At 31.3% G+C, this 27,699-nt stretch overlaps 1 protein-coding gene across 1 annotated transcript; it reads right to left on the reverse strand.

Annotated features, from left to right (window-relative positions):
- Positions 1 to 488: 488 nt before the first annotated feature.
- LOC109193392 (bidirectional sugar transporter N3-like) lies at positions 489 to 2,519 on the reverse strand. Its single transcript, XM_019344248.1, has 6 exons — positions 2,308 to 2,519; positions 2,145 to 2,181; positions 1,828 to 2,038; positions 1,554 to 1,715; positions 1,330 to 1,449; positions 489 to 1,060 (listed from the first exon to the last, which is right to left on the reverse strand). The coding sequence occupies exons 1-6, from the start codon at positions 2,357 to 2,359 to the stop codon at positions 647 to 649; spliced, it is 996 nt and encodes a 331-aa protein (XP_019199793.1). The 5' UTR covers positions 2,360 to 2,519; the 3' UTR covers positions 489 to 646.
- Positions 2,520 to 27,699: the final 25,180 nt, after the last annotated feature.

Consider the following 27,699-nt stretch of genomic DNA (forward strand, 5'->3'; position numbering starts at 1 on the left):
GTTACGTGAATTGAATTGAGGAAGAAGAAGAATAGACTTGTCGTTGAGCGTTAGTTTGACACTTGACCCGATTCACAAGCTAAGGTAATGAATTATTAGTGCTTCCCCGCGACTCATTGCTAGCCTTTAAATTTTAATTTGTACTATACTTATATGCGACTTCAACCATGCATCAACTATACATAAATTAGTAATAATTTTTTAGTCAATGAAGTTACCAAATTAGTCAAACCCTTAACTTGAGTAGGTAACAACAAATTAAGTTGCATTGACTGGTTTACTTCCTTTTGATTTTTTATCTTGTACGTGCACATCATTGAAAATGGATGTGGGTTTCTTTTATCACTTCGGTGCAACTAATAATAATACAACTTTTATTACATTGATTTGTTTAACTAATTAATAATACAACTTTTATTACATTATATTGGGTTGTTTAGTCACATAAATTAAGATGTTAATTATTATAAGTGGTAGCTAGCTAGAAATTAATTTATACAAACAAAATTAATAGCTTATTATTACGTAATTTAATTCTCGCTTAATTATTTTTTCACCGAATTACAATTCTTTCCCACCTTAATTCCCTTATCCCAACCAAACGCCATGTAAAGGAAAGATAAAGAATATAATAATAATAATATAATTAAGCAGCACAGAGGACGACGGCCGCCGACGGCGGCTCAATTTGCGCATTCACAGGGTGGGTGAATTGGAGGACATTATCGTCAAGATTAGGATTTGCCGGCGGCAGAGGCTGTGGCGCCGTAATCATCATGGTTTTCCCGGCGCGGTTTTCTTCTTCTTTTTCCTCTTCTTTGCTCTTTTGATCTGGCTTTTCTGCTTTTTCTTCAGTAACGGCGTCACTGACGGTGATGGCTGTCGTCTTAGAATCCTCCACAGATGAGTGCAATAATTCCCCTAGCCCTGCCACGTTTATAACGAGCTCTGGCACGGCGCCCTTTTTCTCCTCCGCCACTTCAAGTGGCTTCTGGTTTCTGTAGATTCCGTATAACACCATTTGTACGATTCCCAATAAAAACCCCAAAACGTTTGGTAACTGCACCATTTCAAAACCTTGTTAATTAAGTAAAGAATTTAATAGGTAGGGTTTACTGTAATTGAAGTCTCTCTCTCTATATATATATATATATATATATATATATATATATATATATGATTTTGTACTTTTAAATTCTACTCTCACTTTTATTTTATAAATTTTTTTTATTATGTGGGTCCCATAAAAATGTCTGCACTTAATTAAAAGACATGTATGCATGGGTACGAGGATTATGTCTACTGCCACTCGTAATAGTGTGTACTTACAGCAATGCACATGTCCTTCAACAACAAGCCATAGCCTAACCACATAACTGCAGTCAACGTAAGGAAGAAAGACAGGTTGAACGGCATGAACTCTACGCTCTTTGTCTTCACCACTTTGAACTGCATTCATCATGCAATAACAATAATTTTTAATTTATATACATTTATAAAACAAATTTAATTACACAAAAAAAAAAAAAAAGGAAATTAAGTGCATAATATACCACAATGCTAAGAGGCGCAGCGAAAACGCAGACGGAAAAAGCCACACAAATCCATCCCACAATGTTGACACGAAGGGTGCCCTTAAAAGGGAACATTGTGGCCAACACAATCACAGAGTAGAGCCCTCCAACAAGTAACAACAACATCTTCATGGTTTGACGCTGTATAATATAATGTTATAAAAAGGCCAGGTTAGTTAAAACTACATACTAATGATTATTAATTGTCTTTAGTTTACATTTAAGGTTAATTAATAATTATTAGCGTACTTACTCTAGCGATTTTGGAAGCATAACCAAGGAAAATGGAGATGTAAAGTGTTTCGATGACACATCCGATGGAGTTGATGGAGATGAGAAGAGGAGCACTCTTCTTGAGGAAAGCATAGTACATCCACAACATAGCAGAAAATAAGGATACAACATAGGGAACGGATTGATAACCCAAGGTTGATTTTGCTTTATAGATTCTTATAAATGTCGGCCTGCATGCATGCAACAACAATATATATCATATTAGCACTTTCATTACAACATGCAACTTAAGGATAATTATTGTTAATAAAACAACAAGTTTGTGGATCAACTTACACTGGGGCTAAGAATACAAGAAGTGATACAATGTTACCTGAAATAATGAGAGAATCAAAAGAATTATATGCTTTGTTTTAACTAAAAAAAAAATGTAAAAGATTTACATTCTGAGTATATGGATCGAGAAAGGTAAGAATGAAAGTTTATTGAAGACACTTACCAAGGACTCCAAACACAAAGACCCATGGGTGATGAAGATCAAACAATGCCATCTCTTTGAATGGGTATGTAGGAAAAGTACTCAAACCTCAACTCCCTTAGCTTCTTCAACAGATCGAGATAGTTAAAGATTAATTGGTAGCAGAGTTCTTGATTGAGATCAGAAACTTTGTTTCTCTCTCTCTTTCTATCTCTCTCTACAATATCATGGTGGCAACTCTAATGAGATGGTAGTATTTATAGGTGATGAGGCAATGGAAGCTTGCGGGCACAAGTAATTAACGTTGGAGCAAGGTGAAGTGTCGTACGATAAAATCATTAGCCTAGCTAAGCAACGCGGCCCTTATCAGCTGCTCCTCACGTGATCACATCCCATCTCTCGCCGGCATCAACACATAACTATTCTACCTAGCTAGCCAGCAAACGATATGATTTTTTTTTTTTACTATTATGGTGAAAAACTCCAAATATTTTGTAGTTACATTAAATTTTAGTTCAATTAGAATTGAGTTGTATCTATTTTCTTGGTTTCATCATATTATATCATGAATCTTATGAACATACCCCAAACTTATGAGACCAGAAGATAAATGAAATCAATCTAACTTCAAGCCTCAAGATTTTGTATACTTTTGCGCATGTGGACCTCATACTAGCTAAACCCAAACCGTCAATATTCGTGACAGGAATCGAACCTTCACTTGCTGCCAATATATTAAGTGAGGCTTCTCGACCACATTATATCCAATGTCAATTGATGAGAATACAAATTTTAAGTTGGCAGTAAGTCCGAAGGATCAAGTCTAACACTCTATTATCAAAACGTGACATTAGCTTGCTAGTAGGCAAGTATAAAGAAGTAAAATTGGGAACAACATAACTCCCAACGAAGTTGGTCAGACAGTTAGCTTCGTAGTACAAAGTTCTAAGTTTGATTAAATGTGGGATCACTTCTAGCTATATATAGCTTTTGGAATAGGAAAAACATTTAATCTTTACAATTAAACACTAACACATTTTTTACAATAGTCAATTTTAAAAAGGGTCCACTGACTATTGATATTTATTAAATATTATTCTCGATTTTCAATTTGACCATAAATGGTCCATTAACTATTAATTTTTATCAATTTTCATTCTCGATTTTTAATTTAACTATAAATGATCCATTAACTATGAATTTTATTCCAAATTTAATTCTCCAGTTAAATAAATGTCAATTTAATAAACATCAATAAATGATTAGTGTTATAAGTAGAGATTAATTATACATATTAGTCAATAAATGCAGTGTACACTTGTGATCGGCCGTCTTTTCAACAATTCGCAATCTATACTCTACACATAATACTGTTGAGGTGATGTGCCTTTATTAATTCCTATTATTGAAAGATTTTTATGGCTTTTTAAGAGCATCACCACACATTTTATTTTATTTCTTATATTTATTTAAAGAGGAATTATATTGAAGGCCAATATAGAAAGACAACAACCAAATAAAAATAAAAAGAATTGTCGAGATCCTTCTTAGGCTGGATGCCCTTTGATGCACTACAATTATTCGAAGACCCCACATATTAATTCACCAAAATGTTACACATGGACCAAAACGTTACACATGGAATTGGTTAAGGCGGTCAATTTTAAGGAACAATATATAATATGTTACATGCACATTATTTTTAGTTCCGTATAACAAAAGTAATTTAAACGTAATTTTTTTTTTTTAAATTATTGTTTTTTGTGGTGTGGCAAACATTAATTGTGACAACATCCCTAAAACTAGGGCAACAATCTTACCTAGGAGCATGGGAATTAATCTAATTAAGTATACAGGAAATGGAAGGTCTGACACAACATTCAATTCACCTGCCCAATTGTACGCTGAATTATATTTTGAAATTATTTTTTATTTTTTGGAAGAAATTATATTTTGAAGCTCATCCACTTCTACTTGTCTTTCTCAATCTTCGTATAGAATTATAATAACAACTTTTTAAGATTATTAAAACTTCGGTACCTCATAATCGTGATTTAACGGTGATAATAAAGTGTCTTTCTCCGTAAGATTGATTAAGAAATTAAACTCAAGATTTAGCCATGGAATGGTGAATTTAATTTTAAGAATCAGAATTGCATTAACTATGAGTGCAACGTGTCATGCTTATAAGACAAAAATTAAAAGGATAGAATTAATGATGACTTGATGACCATTAATGATTTTTGGGACAATCCAACTGACTTGGTTGGACATATAACTTTATAATCATAGGATTTTAAGTTGGTTTTCTTAATTTGAGTCAATCAATTATGAGAAACGTGGATTTATTTATCTTTAACGCACATTTAGATAGTAGTTGTGAATTTTCTGATAAATTGAAGGATTAGTGATTAATTTCTAAATTGAAGGATTAGTGATTAATTTCTAAGTATAGTAGGTGCATATATATATGCCTTGGTTCCTACGTATTACGTTATTGTATAAGTAAATTAAAGGGCGAAAATGGTTGAATTATCCTTGTCATATGCCAAGTTGCCAACTAGTGACAGAGGTAATGAATATGTGGAGTTGAGAATTGAATAAACATTACTGGCTACTGAGCTTTGTCCAAACAAAATAAAATTAAAAAGAAAAATTGTTAGAAAAAAAAAGATAAAATAATCTATATTTAATTAATAAAATTTAAGAAATTAATTAATCGATTACATATATATAATTTAAAATTTCTAATTACGTAATATTTGTATATATTAAGGATCCTGTGAGAACGGTACCATAAAGAAATAAGAATCAATCTTAGTTTGATATTTGTAAAAATTTGACCAATCGGATAATTTTTTTTTAATTAATGTCATTGTATTTTTGTAATTATTATTAACTTTACTTTGCAAACTTGAACACTTAAATATGCAATGTTTAACGACTAAATATGCAAACTTGGTAAATTTTATAATATCAACGAAAAAGTTAAATTTTAAATCTAAACCATAAATGCTAGCCCTTAAGTAGTAAAAAGTGAACAAAAATAAACCAAAAATTCAGTATAAACTCTAAAATCGAAATCCTAAGTGCAATGCACTTTCACATTTTTGCAAGTACAATCTTTTATTACTAAGTATGCAAAATGTTAATACTAAATGTGAAAATCCGAAAAAGTTTGAGAATTACTGATTTTAGTGTTCAAGTTTGTATAGTAAAATTTGTGATAATTACGAAAATATCACATCATTTAAAAAAATTGATTTGATTCATCTGATTTTTCTCGATGTAAAATTGAAATTAATTCTTATTGCTCTCTAAAGAACTTATTCTCATTTGATCTAATATATATACTCCGTACTAGACTACTACAGTTAATGTAATCTTGGTGAGAGCTAAATTAAAGGTGGACGACAGAGGTATATACTACTGTCACTTCTCACGTTTTGTTTTTCTTGTTTTAATGAACTTGTTATATTAATATGCTAAAGGTCAATGAAACTACATACCTTCGACTTTTTACCTTATATTCATGAAACTTTTGATAATGTCTTTCTTTTAAAATGTTTTTTTTTTTTTTTTTTTTTATAACTAGAAAGGGCATACAAAAGTATTTTGGTATGTGATGCCCGCGTGTTATATTATTTATTTATTTTTTGAATATTACCGATTTTATTACAACTTATAATGTAGTATTCTTGTGACTTCCCATTTAAGAGAATCACAATCATGCCGCTTATATATTATTTTCTTTCTTTCTATTGAAATGAAAACACAAACAAATAAAGGCATCATGGTGTTTTAGACAAAAACAAAAACAGTTATGACGTGTTTGTTGTACTTCAAAAAAAATTACGACGTGTTTTATATACTTTGTCTGAATGTGTGTAATTATATGATGAGAATTGAAGGCGAAGGTTGCTAAGGTGGAATTCTTAGAGAGTGACACAAGTTTTGTCCACGTATCCCTCCCTCTTCATCTTTTTTTTTTTTTTTTTTTTTTTTTTTTTTTTTCATATATATCCTTTACGTGTTCAATTATATTCCAAGTTCCACAAAAGCTACAGTACTTACTTCTACTTGTTCTTTATTTCTTACTTAATATTTTGTTGATTAAACATTTTTGTATATAAAGTCTTATGCAACTCTGATGTGGCATTTGGCTTGCATAATAGACAGAGAGAATAGAATAGTATCCCATATATATATATATATAGAGTATCTACTAGATTAACCTCGTTCCTTATATATATTGAAGAGGTAAATTGTGTTGAGACTTAGTCTATTAGTAATTTTGTATAGACTTAGTCTTGTGATTTTGTTATAACTGGTTCCCTCTTAATATGCTTTGTACTCTATTTATTAGTTACTTTCACAGTGAATAAATCAATTATATTACAGTTCTAGCTCTCATAAATTGTACTAGAAAAATCATGTGTACTTGGCTCAATAAAAAAATATAAACAAGTATCAAACATAGCTAGGAAAAATCTATTCACTTAACCCATCCTTTCGGGGTTGAACGAGTTCCATTTATTTGCATGCATGGATGGATCAACATCCCGCCTACGCATTGCTGACTCCTCTTCATTAAAGCTTCAATATAATAAAATCTTAGTCCGTTATTCACCATATGCTTCCTTAGGCCCTTAGCCTAGCTACATACCCTCTTAGCTAGGCAACTCAAGTATTTAATGAACTTTATAGTACTCCTAGGACTAGGAAAATTCTATAATGTTCGCCGTTGTAAATCCTTTAATTAATTTGCTTCATTAATAATACTTATAGTGTCTTTAAACAGCGTGATGAGACTTGGTTAGTTGTAAAAGGCGAAATTACATACCTCCACACCTTGACCTTACGTGAATTGTGGAGGAGTTAAATCACCGTGACTCAACGGCCCTTTTGGTGGGAGGACCAGTTTCGGACGTCCACACAAAAAAAAAAAAAAAAAAAAAAAAAAAAAAAAAAACTATTTTTGGGGTAGTTGATGGTTGTTTCTCAATTCTATCTCTGGGCATGAGAGCGTAGTCGTTTATGGGTGGCGGTGAGATCAAATTGAAACACGTGCTTCATCTCAACTAAAAGCCTAAGCTTATAGTTGGATTGCACATTAATGGCTCAACATAAGTCCATTTCAGTTAATTAAGATATAATATTAAAAAAAAATGAAGTTAAAGATATATATCTATTTTTTGAGGAATACGAAGAATCGTTAATCATTTATATATCTTGTTTGAATAGATAATTCCCACACTGCGGCTATCATATCCGTTTTCCTTATTAAGTGTAATTTATCACTTGAAAACCAACTAAATAATTGTGAGTGCAATATTATATTATTATTATGAGACTTATTCAAATATATACTCATTATGCATCAGACTCCCCTCAATGATATGATCATCAATCTATGTTTCTTGACTCTCAAGCAACTCCCTAAACTGCACTTATCAAGCCTAGCTGCAATTAATTTGATCTAAGTTAAGAGATTACTATAAACCAACATAAATATATAAATAACATGACGAAATTGGTGGTAAAGTAGTGTCAAAATCGAACAAATAATTGAGCATATATATACGCGATAAGTATTATTATTATGAATCTCCATGATTGGAATGTGAGATGTCAATGCGATCTACAAGTAGCTACCCAACAAGCTAATCATGAATGCATATATGATATGATGGGTTCTATACTAGCTTGGAGTTTGGGGAGATGGAGATGGATAACAATCATGATTCTTCATATATGGATTGCAATTAACCAAATGTTCATGAGTTGTGGCTGGTGATTTTTGCTTCTTGTATGTGGTACTACTCATGTTGAGTCATATCCAGGTGGAGCCGCCAACCTTTTGTACATTTTCAACCAATATTGTGGATTTTATTAATCTTGTGAATACAGCTAATAAATGCTCGTAAAGTTCAATCAATTCGATCTCTCTAGTTCCCTTGAAATACTACTACTTTAGGGTTCAATATTGTAGGTGAACGAAAAATATTAGCCGCCCAAACTAAATTTGGTTGCAATTCAACCTTAATTCGATATTTAAAGTACATCACTCACTATATATACACTACTGCAACCATTATTATTATTATTTTTTTTTTTTGTATGGATATGTAACATGTGTTAAAAATTTTCTCCTCATAGCTCAATATAACTATTAGATACGGAGTATATATTTAAATTATGTCACGATACAACTCCAACCATTATTTTGTGATTTTTTTGTATGGATTTGTAACATGTGTTAAATTTTTCCTCATAACTTTACTTGTTTGAAATGATGTTTTTTATTTATCATCACAAAGAAAAGAAGAAGAAGAATGATGCGTATAGTTAGGGTTGGGAATAGTTGAGTTGAGTAGCGTCCTATTAGAATCCTACAAATGGAGATATAAGAGTCGTGTAGATTCATGAAACAATCATATATGCATGTAATTGAGGATGCCGGCCAATGATTAGGGCTTTGATGTTGTAAAATCGAAAGGCTTACGTAGTAATTGTAGTACAGTAGTAGCTAGCTAGGATTTGAGATTGAGGAGAAAACAGCAGATCCAACCACGTTCGAATACCGACGATTCAGAAACGTTAGTCATATCTAACATCACTACTACCTATATATCCATGTTGTTGTTACGTTACTATATATATGATTTGCATACATTGCATGTGTGGTCAATTACGTCAAAATTATTAGGTCGTCACTGATTGAGATCGAGATCCAGCAGCATAGCTAGCTGAGGCATCCATAACTTGTCGTGATTGTTTTTTTTTTTTTTTTAAAACGATAAGAGAAATTCACAATTATTATATGAGAGTAAGGTAATTTTTGTTCCTATGTGATGAAATTAATTAATTCGGAGTTCAAATCAATTAACCTGAATAAATGAATAAACGTGTCAAGTATATGATTAAACGACAATAGGAGGTTGAAATAATGATACGAATATAGTCACGGGGACTAATATTGTATTAATTGTATGTGAAATGCTATTACAAAGACAATGATGATGTAATAACAAGACAATTCAAGTGCAAGTCTGAACAAGACGCAAGTGAGAGTTTTTATACCCAACGTCGCCCCAACAACCTCAAAGGATGTGGTGGGAGCCGCTTGGATCGCAACCGCCGCCGCAAGATCGGTCAACACGAGGACCCCGCCCCTTGGCCGAGGTGGCCGACCTCACATTAGCCGACTCCGGGGTAGTGGCTGAGGTCCTTTGGGAGGCAGACCCCTTCGTGGTCTTCCCAGGCGCGTGCGTAGTCATGTCGGGTCTCGGGTCTGATTCGCTCCATATTATGTCGCTCCGGATCCGCTCCGTAATTATTCCATCATTGTGTAATGTTCGACAAATCATAAAAAAAAAAAAACTTATGTTATGGGCTCGACTAAGAAGATGTTGGCAAGAATTAGATTCGTAATTTTTTAAAATGAGAATTACACCGACCACTTGACTATTCCTTATGGGCGCGGGTTGCCTTTTTTTTTCAATAAAAAAAAATTGTCCCCTTTTAATACTTGTTTCCAGCAATAGGGTGAAGTTCGATTCCTACCATTATTCTCATGAACATGATTGCGGTTTGGGTAGCTAGAGATCATTATGCGCAAAAATGCACAGTTTATATTGACCCTCAAAATTAAATTTGCTCAATTGATTTCATCATGAGCTTAAGACGGTTTCATAGGATCCCTGATATATAATCTGGTAAATAAAAAACTTAGGATTTAAAAAAAAAAAAATTGGCAAATTGAGCTCTTCAATTCCCACGTACCTACACGGAACACCTGTCCAAGGAGTTGCACTTTTGCTTAGATATTATTTTCTGGTGGTCCAATCACCTCATTGTTGGCACCATTATATTGAACCTTAGCTTATGTGATGAACACAAAGACGACCAAGATTGATCATCACATACTTCAACTCTACCTCAATTCTAGGGTTACCAATTCGAATTGAAGGTCGGGGTAATTAGTTGATGCGTACGTCCAACACGGCAACACTAGGAAGAGTGGATACTGCAGACTATTACATACCAACAAAAAAAAAAAAAATGTCAAATAAGTTTCTTAAACTTTACATAAAAAGTCAATTAGTCCCCTAAACTTTTAAAATGTGCAATTACACTCTTTAACATATTTTGAACCGTGATTTACACAATAATTTACCATATTATCATTCCTTTTAAATTTTTTCTCCCATATTTTCTTCCTGATGTGGCTCTTAATCATTGGAGGCCCATAAATAGGCTAACCAACCACTAATTAAAAAAAAAAAAAAAAAAAAAAAAAAACTAAACTAATAAAATGATACCAAGTCAGGAGGGAAAAATTGTAAGAAAATAAATTAGGGGTATATAGTATTACTCTTCATGAAAATAGTACTTATAAATGGGAATTGTTTAACTCAATTAAGTGCAAATGTAGATTATCTATATTGTATTGTCACCATTAATCTTTTTTTTTTTTAAGCAATAAAACTAAAGTAGATTACTGCAAAATAGCTTAAACAAAGTCAGAAGAGGTATTGTCACCATTAACCTATTTGAACTTTTGAAGGCAAACCAATGTAATTTATTGCAATCATATCATTATATTATATAGTGGGTTAGGGTTGATAGATTTTGCTTATCTAAAATGACGTAGTTTAATAACTTACACAAAGAGTGTTTTTTTTTTTTTTTTTGTTTTTTAATCTAAAGAGGGGTTAGCTCACATTAGCTTAGTGCTCTCTCTCAAAAATAAATCTTGAACTCGAGATACCTATTCGGTCCTCCAACATCACTAAGAAATCTCTCTCGATCGATTGATTCTCAATGTCACTCCACGTACAAGCTAAGTCTAGATCACCGCTTGCTTAGCCAAAATATTCGCAGCCCAAATTTGGTCATGCCAAACATGCTTCAATATAATTTCACTTTCCAGTCCTTATTAAGCCACATTATCCTGCACCTCTCAACGATCATGAGCTAGCATTGGACCCATAGGTGCATTATATATATTGCCTCCCTGGCATGGATTCAATCAATCACATATTCCTCTATTAATAGGGTGCAATCGTTATCTATGGAACCGTGTTAATACACCGTTATCTTTTTTTTTTTTTAATTAATTGCGTGACTTTTCTTCTTCATTTTCACATTTCGCGGTTTCACTTTAATTTGAGGTGAGCAATGATTTCGGATGTTCATAAATTATGAATTCATGCCTGGACATTCACTTTGGAATCATGCCTACACATTCCCGTCCAAAATCACGGACATTCATAAATTATGAATCCATGCCTGCACATTCACTTTGGAACCATGCCTACACATTCACTTTAGAACCATGAGATTATGAATTTTCTGTTATGAGATTATGAATTTTCTGTTATGAGATTATGAATCTACATTACATTCATAATCTCATAACAGAAGATTCATAATCTCATAACAGAAAATTCATAATTTAATAAATATTTTACTTTTATGAGATTATGAATTTTCTGTTATGAGATTATGAATTTACATTACATTCATAATCTCATAACAAAAAATTCATAATTTGATCAGACGCGCGCCGTTAACTCCACATCCGCGATTTTTTATTTATTTATTATTTTTTTTTTTGCGTAAAAACGACGTCGTTTGGACTTGTGTTCACCATTCACGGTGAACACGTTTCCAGGGCATAATTTGCTAATAGGGTGGGCGTCGGTTTGATAGGGTGACACTCGAATTTTGATTTGGATATCTGAAAATTTTGGGTGATGTTTTTGACACTCGATATTCGAACAAAATTTAATTTAGATATATTCGGTTCGGGTGAAATTATTTCGGGTTAGTTTTGATATATTTATTTTTTTTATCAATTTTAAATTTTTTAACGATTTTATTATTTTGTAGTTATATTTTTTCATATACTATCAAACTAAAAATAAGACAAAATACTAATTACTAATTAAGAGAGTAAAGAGACTTTTGAAAAATAATATATTATTAATTATAAATACATTTAAAATTAAATATATAATTTATATTATTATATTTATAATAAAATTTTGGTTAGTTTTCAGTTTGAGTAAGGATAAATTTTTAAGAGAAAATCTCAATTTTGGTCTACTGACTATTGGAGTTGTGTTAATTGTAACACTTAACTTTCAAAAATGTTAATTTAGTACCTTGAATATGCAATTTTTATCAATTTTAATCACGCCGGCCAAATTACCAGCGAATTGTGACCGGAAAATTTTAACTCATCAATCAATCTTAAATAATAAGGGCAAAAGGGTCATTTCATGTTATGTTATATATAAACAATTTATTTGTGACCATTACCGGCGGAAAACTCCATTGAAGACCAAGGAAGATGATGCCGGAACAGTGATGAAGAAAGAACCCAGCAAATTCAAGAATTTCAAGAAAAATTCCAGAATATTGAATGAAAAATGCCGTGAAATAAAGTCAATAAGATTAATTTTGACAAAGTTAATTCAATTGCTTGTGACCATTGCTGCCGTCGTTGGCCAGGCCTCCAACAAGTCGCCCAGCGGCGCAACTACAAGAGCTCGACAACTGATGCCGTCTATAAAGCTCTGCATCTGAGGCCGGAGGAGATCGCTGTCACTGGTTCATAGCTCGCCGAAGAAGAAGGTTCAAGGTCGTCGTTGGTACGAAAACGGTGGTGCTGCTATACAGGAGAAGGACGTTGTTACTGACCCTCGAACTACTTCGCCGAAAAAATAGGGGAAGGGGAGAGAAAGCTTCGCCGGAAATGCTCTATTTGCTTGAGCAGGTCGCTGGTTCATAGCTTGCGAAGAAGAAGGTTCAAGGTCGCCGCTGGTCACCAAGGTCGTCGGAGGAGGAAAGGCGGGTGTAATTTTGAAAGGAACAAGAAAAGACGATTTTTCCCTTCAAATTCAGTTCAAATGTTGACTTAAGATTTTTCGGTCACAATTCGCCGGTAATTTGACCGGCGTGACCAAAATTGATAAAAATTGCATAGTCAAGGTACTAAATTAACATTTTTGAAAGTCAAGTGTTGTAATTAACACAACTCCAATAGTCAGTGGACCAAAATTGAAATTTTCTCAATTTTTAACATCTGATATTCAAACCAAATTTATATTCGGATATACCTGATGGGGAATATACCTTGCACATACGGTGACCTACGGTCGGGCAGTGCCGGGGGGAGAACGCTCGACTAGTCGTCCTGCCCGGTCACAAGTACGCCCCGATCGCTACCCGGTCAGATGGTCTAGTGCTCCGCTCCGGCGTTAGACCTGGGCCTGGCTGTTAACCGGGTGGTAAGACCGGGTAGCTCCGCGACGCAGTTCTGTCAGGATGAAGGTTCAGGTGTCGTCAGAAATTGCCTGCCACGTGTGCGGCTGCATGCTTGCCAGCGCAAGACCCGGTGCACGGATGCCACGTGCCCGTCATGCCGGTAGGCCGGGCGCTGCCCCCTAGGCCCTCTATATATACCTCATTTATTATCTTAGTGATTACTTTTCACCTACTAGAACATTGTAATTAAGAGCTTTCCGGTCATGTTATACGATCGGTCAGTCTTTTATTGTATCATACTTTACGGTAATTTTATACACATCAATACCAAATTTTAAAATTTATGAACCGATAACTATTCGCGTTCATCCAAAATTTAAAATTCATTTTGAATTTTGGATGATAGTTCGGATAATCCAAATTACGTCTATCTCTGTACATATATATTTAATAGATTATATTGTTGCATATATATCTTATATATTAATGAAAGATTGCAGATGTTGAAACGTAGCAAGTGGAGTGGAGTGCAATGCAATGAAGTAAAGCGGAGCCCAATTTATCTTGTAGCTACCAATTTGTCGATCTAGAGTACCAAAAAGAGAAAAAGAGAAAAATAAAATTATAAATAGATATATTTTGAGATATTCACATTCATATTTGATATTAATACTCCATGCCACATTCTCTTTCAAAAATGACATCATAATATTAATCTTCATATGTGGCACTTTTTTTTTTTTTTCCTTTAATCTAATTACTAAACCCTAAACCCTACTCTTCATAGACAAGTACTTATAAAATCAATTGTTATACAGTCGAGTATAGGGTAAACCACTACCATAAATATTATTTTAAAATATTGAACTTTTATTTTTATTGTATTGCATATTATTTTTTAAAAGTTCATGTTAATATATTACCTAAAAATGAAGCTAAAGTATATTAAAAATTAATTTTTAATATATTAAAAATGGATATGTATGTGTAATATACTTTACAAGTTGGACTATGATCAATGGTATAATTTGTCTTACAAAATGACACATTATACCATGGACCAGGATCCACCTTGCATGAACCATGGTCCAAAATAACATTTAAATTATGTGCTTGCAGCTAATTAATTATATGCCTGCAGTTAACATATTATGTATTTATAAATAAATTGAATGTACATAATATGTTAACTGCAAATACATAATTTATTAACTACAAACACATAATATATTAATTGCATATACATAATATATTAATTATAGTAGACACATAATTTATTAACTAGTACATTATATGTCAATCGTAAACATATGGCCCTGTTTGGTAAAAAAATTGACTTATAAGTTAATTTTGGTTTATTTAACCACTATTAATTATTTGATTTAGTTAAAATATCAATATAATTGTTTGGTTAATTAGCTTTTTGCAACTTCAAAATGCTAAAATTCAAAAAGCTACTTCAAGCAACTTTTTCAATTAGTTTTTTCATAAAAGAAATTATACCAAACAACTATCAGCTAACAGTTAATTTACCAATTACTTTTCTACAACAGCAAATGTTATCAACTAGTTATACCTCTAATTAACACAATTAGCTAATAGCTAACAACTATTAGCGAACATCCATTTACCGACAATTTATATCGTGCACCACGGCGCACATAGCAATGTTGCCCAGGCACAAAACACACGTGTTTCATGTTGACGTCACTCCGTCCATCCGAACAGACCAAACCTCTATGTGTATTGCGTTATGAGTTTATGTGTATTCAGTTAAGAGTTTATGTGTATTATGTTAACCAAACATATTATGTGTATTCAGTTAAAAGTTTATGTGTATTGTGTTATGAGTTTATGTGTATTATGTATTATGTTAGATTATGGCCCTGTTTGGTAAAATGGCTGTTAGCTGATAGCTGTTACCTGTTAGCTAATTGTGTTAATTAGAGGGTATAAATAGTTGATAACATTAGCTGATTGTAGAAAAGTGTTTGGTAAATTAGCTGTTAGCTGATAGCTGTTTGGTATAATTTCTTTACTCAAAAAGCTAATTGAAAAAGTTGCTTGGAGTAGCTTTTTGAATTTCAAACTTTTGGAGTTGCAAAAAGTTAATTAACCAAACATTTATATTGATATTTTAACTAAATCAAACAATTAATAATGGTCAAATAAGCCAAAATTGGCCTATAGGCTAATTTTTTACCAAACAAGGCCTATGTGTACTCTGTTATGAGTTTATATGCATTCGAAACGAGAAATTTTTTTTAACAACTTAACAAAACAACGTTGTTTTAGGAGGCACGAAGCACACAATGCTATGTGCATCCTGGTGCACGGTATAACGATTAGCCATTTACCAAACAGGGCCTATATATATCAATTGTTATGTTATAAAATAAAGCCACTCAGAAAAGTTCCAAGAAATTTGGGCCTCTAGCATCTTAAATGGGCCTGAATCTTTTCAGGACTATTCATTGAATCAAAACCCAAATATGCGTTTAAAAAAAATAAAAGCCCAAATATGCAGAATGGCCTGTTTCATAGGCAAATTATGCTATGGACTCGTGTCCACCATGTGAATGGTGGACATGCTGTATATTCATAATTTTTATATTGTACATTCATAATTTCTATACTGTAGATTCATAATTTTTAAACTGTAGATTCATAAAATTTATAATGTAGATTCACAATTTCTATACTACACATTCATAATTTTTGTACCGTAGATTCATAATTTCTGTAATGTAGATTCATAATTTCTAAACTGTATAGTTATCAAATTATGAACACATAGTTATCAAATTATGAATCTACAGTACGGAAATTATGAATGTGCAGTATAAAAATTATGAATATGCATTATAAATTTTATGAATCTACAGTATAGAAATTATGAATCTACAATATAGAAATTATGAATGTGCAGTATATATAGAAATTATGAATCTACAGTACAGAAATTATGAATCTACAGTATAACAATTATGAATCTACAGTATAAAAATTATGAATCTACAGTATAGAAATTATGAATGTAGCGTGTCCACCATGCACATGGTGGACACGGGTCCAGGGCATAACGCTCCGTAATTGCAAATGCAAAACATTTTCAATTTTTCATTTTTTTTCCGCCTTTTCAAGTATTCTATTTTTCTTCTCCCAAAAGATTATCCCCAACCCCAAGAGTCATTAACAGATCATTTGAGATGATGTAAATTACGGTGACTCAATGAGTCAGCAAACAGTGTCAAATGCTAGTGCGCACAAGAGATCTGTTCACTTTGGACATAATTCCACACTGTCATTGTCAAGATTCAAATCTTAGTCTTTTCAAATACTACTTATTAAACGAGTTAGTAAAATCCATGGGACAAAGTAAAAACATCCTTAGTTATGGTCTAGGCGTATGTAAAGGGGTGTACGTTAGCAAGTAAAGTAAATTTAAAAGGAAGAAAAAAAGGTAAATAAATGTCGTCCTTTCCTTTTGCTTTTAATGGCGGAATCACAATGCATGTAAGCTTGGTAGAATAAGGCAAAGATGCCATCCTCTTTCTATTCTTTCTCAATTGGAAAAAAAAAGTTCTTTGTACCACACTTTCGTACAAAAACAACATTTTATATTAAATGGCTCAGCTCGTGATGCCATCTTTTTTCAGCCTATTACCATTATATTCCACTTCAGAATTGCCATTACATATCGGGCATCCAACTTGTCATTTTTATATTTTTGAAAGCAAGAAACATAACGATATATTAAGCCCCATCAAAGAAAAAAATCAAGAGGAACACCATCCCAGTTCAATCGGTATGATTGAGAACCAGCCGCTTTAGCCAAAGCACGAGCAAACTGATTCGAAGATCGAGAAATATACTGAAAGACACATGATAAAAACATAATTGTAATTGCGCACCACCAACAATCAACTACAACATAATATTACATCGGGTACAAATATCATTATTATTTTAAAAATAAAAAAAATAAAAAAAAAAAACTTTTGAGGTGAAAAAGGGATTTGTGTGGGTTCATTCACATGAAAAAGATGAAAATCTTTTGTTGTTGTGTGCATGCATGCTTGCCTTTACGAGGAAGTTTCTCCGATCCAGATCAGCTTCTGACCTCAATTCCTAAAAAGTACAATACTCCACCGTTTCTTCTTTCTTTAAAAAACATCTTTTTATTTCTCTTCTACCTCTTTATACACATACATACGTATGTAACATGTATATGCTAAACTCGTACGTTTTGTTGTACGGCAATACAAGTTTTGCATAGGTTGTACGTAGGTATAGTATACGCGTACGTAAATTGGGGAATAAAAGCAAATTAAAGCATAGGAGAGTGGGAGTACATGTGAGGCACTTAGTTACATATAGACATCTACAAATTAACAGCTGAACGAATTCTTAATTGCTGACACAACGACTAATTCCCTTCTGGAGATTTAAAACTTTTCTATACCCAAAGGTAAAGATTGAATCATTGACATTTGGTTAATGATTTACAAGTCTCTTCCGTTTAATCACTCTCAAATTAAAATGACTTTCTTTTAACCTAACTTTAAAAATAAAGAGGCAAAAGAAATTACTTTACAGATAATATATAATAAATAAAAAGTATTATTTTTATGTAATTTAAGAACAAAATAGTCATTTTTAAGAAAAGTTAATTAATGAAAATATGATAAGCATTGACAAGTTTGATAAGTCAGACATGGGCACTTTTGTTGTTCGGATGTCGGAATCGAAACTTGTTCTTGCAAAAATACGTGAAAAGAAAAAGTAAATATAAAATGTAAAAAGGTCAGCCGTCAGATTAGCGGTCCTGATCACATCCTACTTGCACTCAATAATCATCCTAAACCATGCGAGGGGTTACCTACGAATCAAGAAAGGCACCAAAGCAAAGCAAACGCCGTTTTCTTTTAATGAATAATTATGGTTATTTTATTCAATTATTAATTATTAATTACGACATTGCTCGTGAGTGGTGGACAGAGGTAGCGTTACATTTAAGAAAACTGCGTTTAGTACTCTACGAATTTAATTTATTTGACTAAAACCACTTTAATGTATAATGTATAATCACCCAATTATCTGCAACTATACACTATTATATATTATATATAATATTTTTTTTTATAAACATAAATGTATTTGGTCAACTTCCTGTATCATTACCACCTTTGAACTTTACTATCCTTGTTCTAGAAATTCCCTTAAAATAGTCGTTTACCTATTCCTATTTTAATTTGCTACTCCGCATTATATTGTTTTATTTATTTATTATATGACTGAGTGATAATATCCAAAAGAAAAAATTTGTATTTTTCGTCATTAAGTTATAGAGTAATTGTAGAATTCGTCTCTAATTGTTTGTCTTGCTCACTTTTCACCCCTACGTTATTATTCGTACGATGCTGCACTTTTCGTCCCTAAGTTAACTTCTCGTGCTCACTTTTCTTTCCTAAACTAACTTCTCGTGCTGACTTTTCGTCCCTAATGTTTTGTTAGTAAATGGACGAAATGTGCAACTCTAATGATAACTTAGAGCATCATCAATAGTTGTAATTTTTGATGGAATTTTTACAAACGCGACTAGGAAATAGAAAATGAGAGGGGAAGGAAAAAGAAAGAAAGAAAAAACAAAATCTGCAAAAAAAAAAAAAAAAAAAAAAAAAAAAAAAAAAAACATCATATTAACACGCCTAGCCGGACGCTATGGTTGCTCCGCACGCGACCAAATGCAAGCCATATTTATCATGGTGGGACCCACTTTTCTGAATAAAATCCAGCTCACTACAAGAATTAAGACATTTAGTGACAAATTTTTTGTGACACTTTGTAATTTAGTCACAAATAATACCCTTTTTGTGACTAAAAAATAGTTCAACACTACTGCTTATGATAAGTGTGACAACAATTTTTTTGGTCACAAATAGTATGGTAATTGTGACAACTAAGTATTTGTTACAAATAAGTTGTCACTATTACTAGAATGATAGTGTCGTAACCTAAGTTGTCACTATTCGTTGTCACTAAATGTATGTGTGTTTTGGCGGCATTATAATTATAGTGGGAAGAGAAGTAATTGTGACAAAATATAGTGTGACACACAAATTTTGGTATTTTTTGTGACAAATAGTTGTTGGTCACTCTGTTTTATATATCTGTGACAACTCTTTTTTGTCAATAAAAATACAATTATAAATGAGATACGATTGTGAGAAATATTTAATTTGTGACGCTCTATTATTTCCTAACAAAAATTACTAAATTGTAACAATAATTGTGTTGAATTCAAGTTTTGTCACTAATGTTATAATAATTATGACGAGTAATTATTTGTTACAGTGATTTTGTCACTATAATTAAATAGACTAATATTTGTGTGAAGTTATGTTATAATTAATGTTTGCAACTAAAATTGCATTCAAGTTGGTGTCAAATTAATTTGTTGTGAACTAAATATTAAATATTATGATCAATTAAAATGCAACTAGTTAGTGATTCTTAAAATAAATGTAATTGTGAAAATTAAATACATTTTATTTTTTGAGAATAATTTTCTTTTTGTGACATATAAGTTCACTATCATTTACGGAAGATATCTAACAAACAATTTCACAAGTCAAATTGTTTCAATTCATTCTAATACAAATGTTAAAAAGCTCATACTTATCACTAATTGGCTTTAAGAAGGATATGACAACAGATAACCAAAGAACTCCAAGGTTAAGCGTGCTTGACTTACAAGATGGGTGACCTACTGGGAAGTAAGCATAGTGCAACGCTAAAATCTATCAATTGGTATTAGAGTTGAGGTCACACGTCCGAGTCGATCCAAATTGGCTAGGCGTAGGTTGAGCCATGTCTAGTCCCGGGGCAGGGTGGGGGTCGACCAAGTTGGCCCCAAGTTCAGCCTAATTTATTGAAAAATAAGTACAATTATTGTGACTAAAGTGTTGTCACTAGATCAATTTTTTGTAATAACATATTTGGTCTCAAATTATACATTTATTGTGACAACTATCGTTATTACTCAAATATTACTTTTAGTGTAAGTAAATAATGTCACAAAAGTAGTGAGTAATTGTGACAACTTTTCAAAAGTCGTCACTACTACAATAGTGACGGAGGATATAGTGACGACAGGTGACGACTTCAAAAATTGGTCACTAATTTTAATAGTGACCAAAATTGATAGTTTCGGTGACAACTTCTGTTGTCATTAAATGTCAAATTTCTTGTAGTGGCTCCTTGCATGTTTTTTTTTTCTTCTCTCTCTCTTCACTCCCCTCCTCCACATAAACATGCTATCCTCAAAAATCACACCAAAAATTATAGCTCGGGATGCCCTTAGGGACTAAAAATGAACAAGACCAACAATTAAGGACAAATTCTATAATTATCATATAATTTGGAGACGAAAAGTATAATTTTCTCAATCTAAAATTTTGAGGTTTTAAAATTCATTCAGAAAATGAAGAAAAATGAATTTAGTATAAATAATAATAATGCGTATACACTTATATAGACCAAACAAAATAAAAATCACTGTATTTTATAGTGAGATTTTGGAGGTTGAAATATGCACATGAATCATGAAACTGCAGACAGTAGTTGGAAGTTAAAAGCATAACGAAATCATTGCATATAAGGAAAAAAGAGTACATAATGTGTAAATGATTGACTAAACTATTTGCTTCATTATATTTCTTACTGCTCATCATTTTCCCTTTTGCTTCCCCACTCTCATATATTATTCATAAATATTAATTTTTGTGTTTTTTTTTTTTTTATGTCAAACATACTAACGTCTAAATTAATGATAACATTATATTACATGAACCTTGACCAAACGACACTAATATATAATTGAGTCTACAAAGAGCAAAGTGTTCAAACCCCTGGGTGCGTGGTTAATCAAACATAGGCAATTAATATTCCAAGGAAGAGATGATACCCGCCCTCGGATCGGCATCCAATCAACACAGAAATTTGTCTCTCGATGCAGTTGTGATCCCAAAACTCTCTAATAATAAACTACATTAAAAAAAATACTTATATTCTAGTACGGAGTATATATATATATATATATATATATATATATATATATATATATATATATATATATATATATATATATATATATACCCCTGGGTGGGTGGTTAATCAAACATAGGCAATTAATATTCCAAGGAAGAGATGATACCCGCCCTCGGATCGGCATCCAATCAACACAGAAATTTGTCTCTCGATGCAGTTGTGATCCCAAAACTCTCTAATAATAAACTACATTAAAAAAAAATACTTATATTCTAGTACGGAGTATATATATATATATATATATATATATATATATATATATATATATATATATATAGCATCCAATATTTTCACTATTATAAAATTAATCAAAATTCGACGCGAATCATTTTCCGGCATTGCATTAGTAATTATAATAATCTAATATTTTAATACATTCATTTCATCACTTAATAATTGCTTACCCATATGAGTTAATTGATGGTCTTATTGGATTTGATGACTAGCATAGGTTTCATAGTACTATTATTTAGTGGGGTTAAACAATTAGCTAGTAGATATAATAAGTGGATGTAATCATATAGTAATTAGCTATAGTCATAAATCTCATTGAATCAACAAAAAATAGTTATAATTAGCTCTAGCTAGGGTTCATGCAAATATCAAGATTGGCTAACTCAAGAATACACATTTACAAGATATATCTTAATATGTGTATATATATGTCACCTCACATGAGAAATTGTTTATATGAAAAAATTAAGAATCATATTAACCATCCATTTAAAAAAAGTTATAATGAATTTGATGCAAATGCAGTGACTTGGTAATTTTTCTCAACTTTAAAATTCTAATTTTAAAAAATATAGAGTGCTTTTTTTTTTTTTTAGAATAAAATATAGAGTGCATTTGGATAAGGCTTAAAACCTAAACCCAACAAAAAAAAAAAAATCTCAAACATAAATACTAAACCGCAATAAAAAATAACCCCTAAACCAAAACAAAAAAAAAAAACAAAAAAAAAACAAAAAAAAAATTAAATCATAAACTCTAGCTAAAAAGTAAACCTTGGTAATGTAAGCTTGTCAAAATTCACGATATATTGTTACAAAGTGTACCGTATTGTGTTAAAAAGTATATTTTTGAAGCTTAAACAAAATATTAAAATGTCATTGTGATATTTCTCTTCTTGCTCTCAAACTGTTAGATTTGATCAAATGGATAACTAACATTGATTTTTAATTTTTTTGAAAACAAAGTTGTCATATTATCAAAAGTATTATATTAGCAGAGTTTAACGTAATTAAGTAACCCATTAAAGAAAAATGCTGAATTTATTTATTGATACTGTTTGATAGTGCATATTATTATGGCATAATTAAAATGAGAATGTTTGGTAATCATCATCATCCCTATGCACCCATTCAAAATGAGTTGCGTATAAAATTCTAAATGTAGTTTGGGTGTTCTAGAAGCATGTAAAACAATATATTTAATTCTATATATATAATATTATTATACCCTCAAATAATTTTTGTTTCCGCCAACTCAACACGTTGTAAAATACAATGAATATATACATACATACATGTTCATGTATTGGAATTGTTTCTTATGTTGAATTCTGAGTATGATGTTCCAATTATTATTATTATTTAGTTATTTTGTGTGATTAGAAAAGTCCATATATATAGAGTACTATTGCTGAAAATCTTGCTATTTTTGTCCAACGAATTTGGACGGAAAACATGGGTTATTGGTCAGAAAATGGATTTCCGACCAAAATTATTATTATTTAGTTATTTTGAGTGAGGAGAAATACAGATAGAGATAAACTGCACTAGAGTCTAAAAATATCTTATGTAATGAGCTCGACCAAAAAGATGTTAAAAAGAATCGAATTAATGACATTCTAAATTTCTAGTACAAGAATTGTAATCCACATCTATCATTACATTCATGAAATTAGAACACTTATAATTGTCATCAAATTATTTGGAAGATTTTTTATTGAGTAGGATTAAAGAAACTTGAATATAGTAATATGATTGTGCAAATATCTTTGCAGATTTGCCAAATTGAATTGTATGGAAAGAGACGTAGTGGATAATAATTTATTAAAACAAAAATATTTTGTATTTTCAATTTGTACAGTAATTGGTATTATATTAATATAAAGTCCATAATTTGGGCAAGATTTTTTTTTTTTAATGACAAATTTTCAATTGTTAGCATAATTACAATCTTCTTATGTTAATTTTTTAAACATAATTTATATCTTTCTATAGAACTAAACATTCACACACACACATACACCTAAGCCCTAGACATAACTCAATTGGTCAATCAACTCAAAATAAGTTCATAAGCTTTGCATTGGTAGCAGCCACATGATGTAGCTAGGGTCTGAATAATCTTATTGTGAACACTAGTGTACAAACATTTATGGACTTGCACATGATTTACCTCGTACTTGAAATCTGTCAAAAGTAACTCGACTCGTATATGCGAGGGCGAGAGGACATGTTGAACATATATTATATAATTTAAACTTTAATTTTAATTAAAATGGATCACATGCTTATGAGGGTAGGTGTTGTTTCATAGGGAGAAGGAGGTAGATGCATGTTGGAGTTGAGAACATATTTGAAGTAAAAAGACAATAATTGCAAAATTTGACGTTTCGATCTCTCTTATATAAAAGCCTGTAATCTCTTGTGTATAAAAATGTTGATTCCCAGCCCGCACGCAAACCAGTTTTGACCCCCCAACCAAACGCACACACAAAAACAAAAACCCACAGCCGCAATCGCATTTGGGTTTCTTACCAATTTTTCTTTCCTTTTTATTTTCCTTTTCCTCATAAATATTATAAAAAAAATTTGTGGGTTTCCCTTTTCCCCACGGAACAAAAATATAATACATTTGAGGTTTGATGAGTTGTGAAATGTCAATGTAGGAGGCTTGGCTCCACCTTAACCATTGCATGTCGGACCCCTCATCAACTGTTTTCAATTGCCTCTTTCACAATTGCCCTTACGTACCGCACTTTTGTTTTTCCGCTTTTGATTCATTAAAGTTGTGAATTTTAAATGTTTAATTTGACAATATTATTATTTTCTTCTTCTTTTTTTTCAAAAAATTGGAAAGTGATGAAAATCGTGAGACAAAAAAAGATATGAGAAAATCTAGAAATGAAAATTGGATCATTCGTCATACACCCAAGAATCTGACGTGGGTGCCTGTCCTTATGCCACCTTGTGGGACCCCTATACTTTATTCCTCATTTCCTCCACCCACCCTTTGCAATTCCTCAAATCACAATGTTATCCATAACCCCTTTTTTTTTTTTTTTAACCATACAGGAATAATTTTGTAGTCATTAGAGTTACATATAAATATGATGTTTATAATTTTATAATTTTTAATTTATTATCATTCACAATTAATAAAAAATTATTTTGTACATGTAGATATAAATACACTACTGAACCATGTAAATCTTATATTCTTTTCATTTTTTGTTTGTTATTAATTTTTTAATTTCGTTTTTCCCCTCCCCATTTGTTACGATCCTAGATAGGATCATAATGGATGAAAACCTTTCGAGCAGGTTTCTGGCTTTTAACCGTATTCAAGTCACGGCAAACTCCAAATTTACACTTCGAGCGTGTGAGGGCTCCAAAAAGAACATACGAATAACATGAACATGAATAATATATATCTGTGTCTGATTCCTCCCAATACATATACAATGGACCTATTCATACTATATTACTAAGACCTATAATAATTAGACTACTAAAATTATTCTTACTATACAATGTAATGATATATTCTAATATGCATAATTTCCTTATACCAATATGTAGTCAATTATCCTCTAATTACATATGATTCTTTCCTTTCAGGCTCTCCACTAATTAAACCACCAAATATTTCTTTCGTTTTATGTGTATTAGCTTAATTTCGAGTTACGCCAAACTTCAAATTCACACTTCGAGCGTTACAGGGCTCCAAGAAGAATATACAAATAACATGAACATGAACAATATATTTCTGTGTCTGGTTCCTCATAATACATATACAATGGACCTATAAAAAAAAATACAATGGACCTATTCATACTATATTACTAAGACCTATAATAAATAGGCTACTAAAATTATATTCTAACTATACAAGTTAATGATATATTCTAATATACATATATAATTTTCTTATACTAATATTTAATCAATTATCCTCTAATTACATATAATTCATTCTTTTCAGGTTCTCCACTAATTAAACCACCAATTATTTCTTTTCTTTTATGCTAATCACCATTGATGAACATGCCTCTTTAGTACACAATGATGAAGTGCGTTTATTAGTTTATATGTATAAACAAGATGTCATGGGTATCAAACCTCACCTTTGTATGCTTTATTATTGTATCAAAAATATAATATAAACCCTAAGGTTGTTAGTTACAATTTTCTTTAATGAAGAAAAGTTCCTTTTTATAATATTTACTTATTTTAAATACTTTGCTTTTGTCACAATATAGAAAAAAAAAATGAAAAGATTGCCGCATTAATCTAGTAGATGAAAACATGTATTTAAAGGCTTGTTTCCAACAATAGTCCTACCACAAATGTTCTGGATCTAAGGTCGAGTTGGGTTTCTAGTGTACAAAAGTGTATAATTTAGTATTGAGTTTTGAAATTAGTCACGAGAATCTCGAAAGCCAATTCATGAGACCCTGGATATAATTCAACAAATTTCAGAAACTTGAGTTATAAAATAATAATAATAATAATAAAAGGATGAGGTAATAAAGTATAGTTGATTAGTAAGGGGTAGGCTATGGAGGCTCCAATATAATTCGTAGTGAGTGTAAAGGAATCTCCAGCACATTTTGTCAAATTTCTAACAACCTTTCCAATGCGAACATATTCTTCCCACAATATGTACCAAAACAATGTATTATTTGGTTGTTGGCATTTCATGCTTCCAAGTATGAAACAATATTATATTTCGTTATATTATGGTTGAATAGTAATTTTTATAGCAGCTTCAATTCAAAACACACACACACACACACACACACATATATATATATATATATATATATATATATATATATATATATATATATATATATATATATATATATAATGTTCCTCAAGTTTTTAACTATGGCATTGCAATTTTGAATTTTAATCCTTAAGTTATGACTAAATAAAATTTTTAGTCTCTAGTATGATTGTTCAGTGCAAGCGGACTAAAATCACAACATTCTTAAACAACATAGTATTTGTCAATAAATATTTACACAATTTTGTCAGTTGACATATTTTATTGCACAAAGGCAGCATAAACTAACAAATCAAATTATTAACACATGCTAAAAAAAAATAAAAAAGTATCGATAACTCTACCTCAAATTAAACTCTCAAAACCTAAAAAGGTACGATCGGTACAAAAAAATATTGAATATATCACGAAATATATTGAAAATAAGATGCAACATTCAAAAGATTAAAGCAAAGTATATATAATAGGGCTTTGGTAGAAGATGTTGGAGTATGAAATTTGTGCTTCATTTAGGAGTATAGTGAGTATTATATATATTATGGACAAGAAAGAGTGATGGTAATTGGCAAACCATATTACTTGTTGCGAAGATATTCAACCATTCGTTCTCTAAAAATTAAAATAAAATTATAGAAAAAAATCTTATTTATTTATTTATTAAGCAGAGAAACTTAGCAAGTTGGGGAAAGTGTTGTCTCCCTCAAATAGAGTTGGGGTAACCTCATCCAAGTTAATCGAATAATTGATTTACTAATCACAAAATTTTAGTTCAATTCACTATTAAATTGATCTATTAATTTTTTTTATTTGAGTTGAATGGTCAACAATAAACAATCTAAGCTGATTTATCTAGCCACTACAAAAGCTTTTGTCAGTTGGGGATATCAATTTTCTGGCCTTGCATGCTAAATGCAATTTCGTCAAGTTATTGTTTTCGTCTCATAGGAGCTGAGCATGATAGACACTGCACAACTCATATATATATACACACACACACAATTT

This window comes from Ipomoea nil, unplaced genomic scaffold (genome assembly GCF_001879475.1).
Source record: "Ipomoea nil cultivar Tokyo-kokei standard unplaced genomic scaffold, Asagao_1.1 scaffold1875, whole genome shotgun sequence".
In the NCBI taxonomy this organism is placed as follows: domain Eukaryota; kingdom Viridiplantae; phylum Streptophyta; class Magnoliopsida; order Solanales; family Convolvulaceae; genus Ipomoea; species Ipomoea nil.